This window comes from Triticum urartu, chromosome 7A (assembly GCF_056163025.1).
Source record: "Triticum urartu cultivar PI428250 chromosome 7A, HENAU_Tu73, whole genome shotgun sequence".
NCBI lineage: Eukaryota > Viridiplantae > Streptophyta > Magnoliopsida > Poales > Poaceae > Triticum > Triticum urartu.
In genome coordinates this window covers 463,189,457-463,194,970 of record NC_141879.1, presented here as the reverse complement: position 1 = coordinate 463,194,970, position 5,514 = coordinate 463,189,457, and the positions used below count along the sequence as shown (strand labels likewise).

The following is a 5,514-nucleotide window of genomic DNA, read 5'->3' as shown; positions in this document are numbered from 1 at the left end:
AATGTTGCCCGCTAGAGAGTGAGCCACGAGCTGGCCATTTAGGGCTGCCGCCCCGATGTATAATACCCTAAACCCATGCACCACCACCAATCTACCAATCCGAGGTCACTGGAGGAAACCACCATGCCACTAACAAAGGCTTGGCCCGGCTCAAGCCTGCAGCCACGACCAGATATGGCATGGATCAAACCCGTTGGCGAACCCATCCAGCTATGCCAGATTAAGGCAGGAAGGGACTCATCGGGTGGAGGACCCCACCTACGAGTGGGCGGGAGGTGTCCACAACCGAGCCTCCTCACCTAGGTTGACGTCCTAGACGTTGCCCCTGAACTGGGCGAGCATCACCTCCAGGCGACGGTCCCTGAGCAACTCGCTAAACGAGGTTGGTCACCAAGCCCTTGGTCTCGATCACGCTGCCCACGACGATGGCCAACGACCGACAACTCTAACAACGAATGGCGGCGGCACTGCCGTGGGCTAGGGTTGAGAGAGGGGACAAGGGAGAGAGGATAGGGGAGATGCCCCGCTCCCGCCTACCACCGCCCGAGGCTTTGCCCGACGAGGTGCTGATTAGCGGCGACAAGGAGAGGGAGGATGGAAGGTTAAGGGCCGACGACGGCGGATTGCCACGTGACAACGCGGGGCCTGAAGGGGTTTTTCGTTAAGATATGGAACCACCCCAAGTGTGTGGTATCAGGAGTAGATTAACATTATTCATCATCTACTGCCTATCAATGGTTGTGTACATCGAAATGATGCAGAGACCAGGGTAATCCTTCTTTTTAAAAGAAAAATCTACTGCCTATCAAGTTAAGGAAACCATCCACACAAAAAAAAACTGAGAAAATCATCTACTGCCTAATATCGTGTAATAAAGTGGTGGAATAGTGGTACTGATAGGCAGAGGAAAGTCTGAATTGAACTCACGTCTTCTGAATCGAGTCGCGGACACAGTGGCACTGAATGTATTTAGGCTTCCTTTGGTTTAGAGGAATCTTGTAGGAATTTCATAGGATAAGATTTTTATAGGAAAAATCCTTTAGAGCCCTTTGGTTTGTAGGAATGGAATCCTATTCCTATGAAGGAATTTTTCCTATCCTCCATATTTCATAGGAAAATAAATATTAGCCTAGATTCAATGGAAAAAATCCTATGACGTGAATCAAAGGGCATCTCCTTTACTATTCCTACTCATAGGATTTGAGATACATGTCATCTCATTTCCTATGACTTTCCTATTTCTACTATTTTTCTACCCTATAAACCAAAGCAGGCCTTAGCCAGTATTTGTATCGTACGGTATCGTCGTCTCTAGACTGTAGAGTCCTAACAGAAAAACCTTTGGTTCCTATGGTAGAAACTGTAAGCAACCAACATCGAACATCGATCTGGAGAAAATTGCAATGTGATGAGATGAGAGCAGCAGACTTTCTCATATCCCTTAATGTGACGAGTGATTACAGGGTTCAAGCAAATGCAACAGTACATTGATGAGTACTAATGCCAAGTTCCAAGAAGAATTAATCCTCAGCTAATAACAAAATGTATCCGTCCTAATGTAGTAATCTAAGCAGCGGTGATCATAACGATGTCTGGACCGGCCGATGCATGCGCCGGCGCCGGTGTGGTCGGATGAGCTGCTATATATCTAGTGGTAGTCCACTGGTGGGGAGGAGGATGAGCAGCCGCCGACGATGTCGGCGAAGTCGCCCTCTGAGCAGGGGATGGTGAGGCCGCCGCCGGCGCGGTGGTCGAAGCCGAACTCGTCCTCCACCCGCTTGAGCAGCACGAGGAAGGACGGGTGCCTCAGGTACGCCGTCGGGATGACGAACCGCTTCCGCTGCTCGCCGACGTAGACCGCGAAGTGGCCCTTGGGCACGTCCGCCGACGCCCGTCCCTTGGCCAGGTGCAGCCTGGCCATGAGCTGGTAGAGCTTCCCCGCCATTGATCCCCTTCCCACTGAGCTTCCAGCAAACAAGACTGAGCTGCTTGTATGTTGTTTCGGTTGCACGAGAAGACTGGAGTGATGGTGAAGAGTGGTGGGAACTGAGGCTAGCCCCGTATTTATAGCTCCGGCATCGGGGTGGAGATACTCTGCTCTGCTCTACCGGAGGTAATCATCAAGAGGCGGGCTGATCTGAGCTGAGCGTGCAGCATGGCGTGCGCTGCAACAAGTTGTGTGGTGGTTTCTTTGTTGCTAAGCTGGACATGGCACATGGGGAGTGCACTGTCCCTAGATATCTATGTGTGTGTATCTGCATTGCATGCATTGATATTTTATCAAATCAATCCCCGTGCTATAGCTGGCTGCAGAGACGTGAATGGGCGGGCCAGTGTGTCGAGAGGCGGCAGTACAAGTGCATTGTACGTGCCTCGTACGCACGGTGAGGTGAGGTTGGTGAAGCAGGTCGAGGCTTGGAGAGGCATGCAGCTCCGGCCATGGGCCATGGCTGCCGCTCGTCTCAGCGACACCGCACGCTTGACGCACTTCGGATCCCGACGCGGCGGTGACGAGCCGGTGATCTGAGGCGAAGACCTGTGGCTCTTCTCTGTCGAGGATTTTCAACAAAGAATTAGATTTATATATGCTCTTCTTTGTGTTTTGGGTTCGGTTGCCCTTTGGGTTTCCAGTTTCTGTAAAATTCGAATGTGTTTCAGTTTTTTTTGTTTGTTTGTAAAATTCGAATGACATGACGTTATATTTTTGTGTTTTGGGAATGGCAGAGTGGTTGAGTTGCGGCCGGCATGATTGCAAGGCCGTCGACGGAATTGATCAAGACCGAAGGGCGTGTGCGAATTGGCCACCCATCCGCCGGCGATCTGCACCAGAGAATTGAAGGCCGTGTGCAAATTGCCTGGATGTGGAAATGGACCAAGGAACACATGGGGGTGCATCATTTGCATGAGCGTTTGGAGCGATGCGACGGATTCTCCAAAGTTCTTGACCAGCAGCGTGCGTGCCTCCATACCGGCCTGATTCTTCTTTCCAGGAATGATGCCGAGCGTCATACAAAACCGGGGGCTACGACAGGGCGAGATCAAACTAGTATCTCCCGGTATTCCTTTGCGTCATCAGTACTAAACAAAATTTGTCTGCCAGCGTGGAAGGCACGAACATTGTTGATGCTGAAATTTTCTAACATTGCCACGGTAGCAGATTTAACAGAAGAGAAGAGGCCGAAGGACCCATAGTTTTTTTTGTTTTTTGTTTTTTTATAAATGGCGAAAGAGACAGAGCTGCATTGTACTCCATCGATTCCACTATTAAAGAGGAGTTTTTTCTTTTTGATGAAAATGCAGCATTTCTTCCTTTTGCGGTTAGGGCATCTCCAACGCCGACCCCTAAACCGAATACCGCATTCGTCCGCGATCCAGGGGAGACCAGTCCACAGACAATGATGCGGGAGCCGGCCATCCAAAACTAGCCGCACATGTCCCTTTACATTTTGAAAGAAATTTAACAAATTTTATACATATATTTAAATAAACCGGATAATGTTCATTCATAGTTCGACAATTTTTACATAAAAACGAATGTTTTTCATCTAAACCGGATAATGTTCATTCATAATTCAACAATTTTTACATAAAACGGATGTTTTTCATTTAAACCGGAGCAAATTCATTATATTTGGACGTATTTCAACTAAACCAAACTCTAAACCTAGTCTAAATGACCGCCGACGCCCGTTTTCCATGTCCGGCCGGTCATGAACCCTGAAAAATGAAGCTCCGCCTCCGCAGCCTGCTTGCGGCTAATCGTGCGACGATGATGAATCTGCCAAGCTTGGCTTTAACGAAGGGGAGGAGTGGCAGCCTTCCTGGGACCCGAGCGTCAGCGACGTCTCATGCTCTACTCTTCCTTGTTGTCGACGGCGCCAGCAGACGTGCCGGCTTCGTGGTCGTGGTGGCGGGGCACAACCCAGGAAGAGCAGATGACGTCGTCCTCATCCTCGCTCTTGTCGCACTCTTCATTCGCCGCCTCGTTGATCTTCTTGAAGGCGGCTTCTAACTCCGCCTAATGGGTGGTCGCGGCGCATGTCACGGGCGGAGCGGTAGGACTCGAGCAACGCCTCCTGCTCGGGCACGTCAACGTCCGGTGCGATGGCCGTGTCGACGGCGATTTGCTCCTCCGCACACTGGTGCTTGTCGAGGAGGCGGAGGTTGTACTCATGGTCGACCTGCACCTGCCGGAACGCGGCCTCCCGCTCTGCCAACACCATCTCAGCGTAGTGAGTACGGGCCCCGCCCATGGTGATGTCGACATTAGTCGGTGAGGACGGGGGCGTCGGCTCGCCTTCAGCCGCCTCTTCCATTGGCGTGTCCGCGGCGCTGGTCTTCGTCTCCCTACCGGCCTGCCGGCTGGCTGCAATGGCAGTAATCTCCTATTGCTAAAAGGACGAGAGGTTGTCCTAGATGCTTTGGAGCTTGAGGAGGACATGGTGGGTGTGGTACCGTGAAGAGAAAGAGAGCAGAGGATGTTGTGGATGCGGCTATGGTCGAGCCTGGTGAAAGGATTGAGAAGAGGGGTCTAGAGGGGGGGGTGTGATTAGACCCTCAACAAGGAAAAGTGGCAATTTTAAATTGTTCAAGTTAAGATGGAGTTTTAGCACAAGTGTAAGCATTCACAATACATTTCAAGCAAGAAGAGTATGTGCACTGAAAGAGTAAAGCATGTTAATTGCAAGAAAGTAAAGGGATAAGATTGGAGTGTCAATGAAGACACGAAGATTTTTGGCGTGGTTCCGATAGGTGGTGCTATCATAAATCCACGTTGATGGAGACTTCAACCCACGAAAGGAAATGGTTGCACGAGTCCACGGAGGGCTCCACCCACAAAAGGTCCATGAAGAAGCAATATTGTCTATCCCATCATGGCCATCGCCCATGAAGGACTTGCCTCACTCGGGTAGATCTTCACGAAGTAGACAATCTCCTTTCCCTTCCAAAATTCTTGGTTCAACTCCACAACTTGTCGGAGGCTCCCAAGCGACACCTAACCAATCTAGGAGACACCACTCTCCAAAAGGTAATAGATGTTGTGTTGATGATGAGCTCCTTGCTCTTGTGCTTCAAATGATAGTCTCCCCAACACTCAACTCTCTCACACAGATTTAGATATGGTGGAAAGATGATTTGAGTGGAAAGCAACTTGGGAAAGGCTAGAAATCAAGATTCTTGTGGTAGGATTGGTGTATGTTGATCTCAACACATGAGTAGGTTGTTCTCTCTCAGAAAATGTATGCTGAAAGTGTAGGCATGTTCCGATGGCTCTCTCACAAATGGAAAAGGGAGTGGAGGGGTATGTATAGTCTCCACACAAAATCCAACCATTACACACATTTGACCCAACTCGGAACTCGGTGAGTCCGATTTAGTTTAAAATGTGAACGTTAGGAATTTGGGACCGACTGAAACAACTCAGTGGGACCGATGTGCTAGGGCTTAGGGAAAACTTCATCTCAGTGACGCCGATTGCATCAACTTGGTGAGACCGAAGTGAATCAATAGGGC

The 5,514-nt window shown here is 49.9% G+C and overlaps 1 protein-coding gene across 1 annotated transcript; it reads right to left on the bottom strand.

Annotated features, from left to right (window-relative positions):
• Nucleotides 1-1,406: 1,406 nt before the first annotated feature.
• LOC125521551 (auxin-induced protein 15A) lies at nucleotides 1,407-2,210 on the bottom strand. Its single transcript, XM_048686612.2, has one exon. It carries the CDS (start codon nucleotides 1,943-1,945, stop codon nucleotides 1,649-1,651), a length of 297 nt encoding a protein of 98 aa, XP_048542569.1. The 5' UTR covers nucleotides 1,946-2,210; the 3' UTR covers nucleotides 1,407-1,648.
• Nucleotides 2,211-5,514: the final 3,304 nt, after the last annotated feature.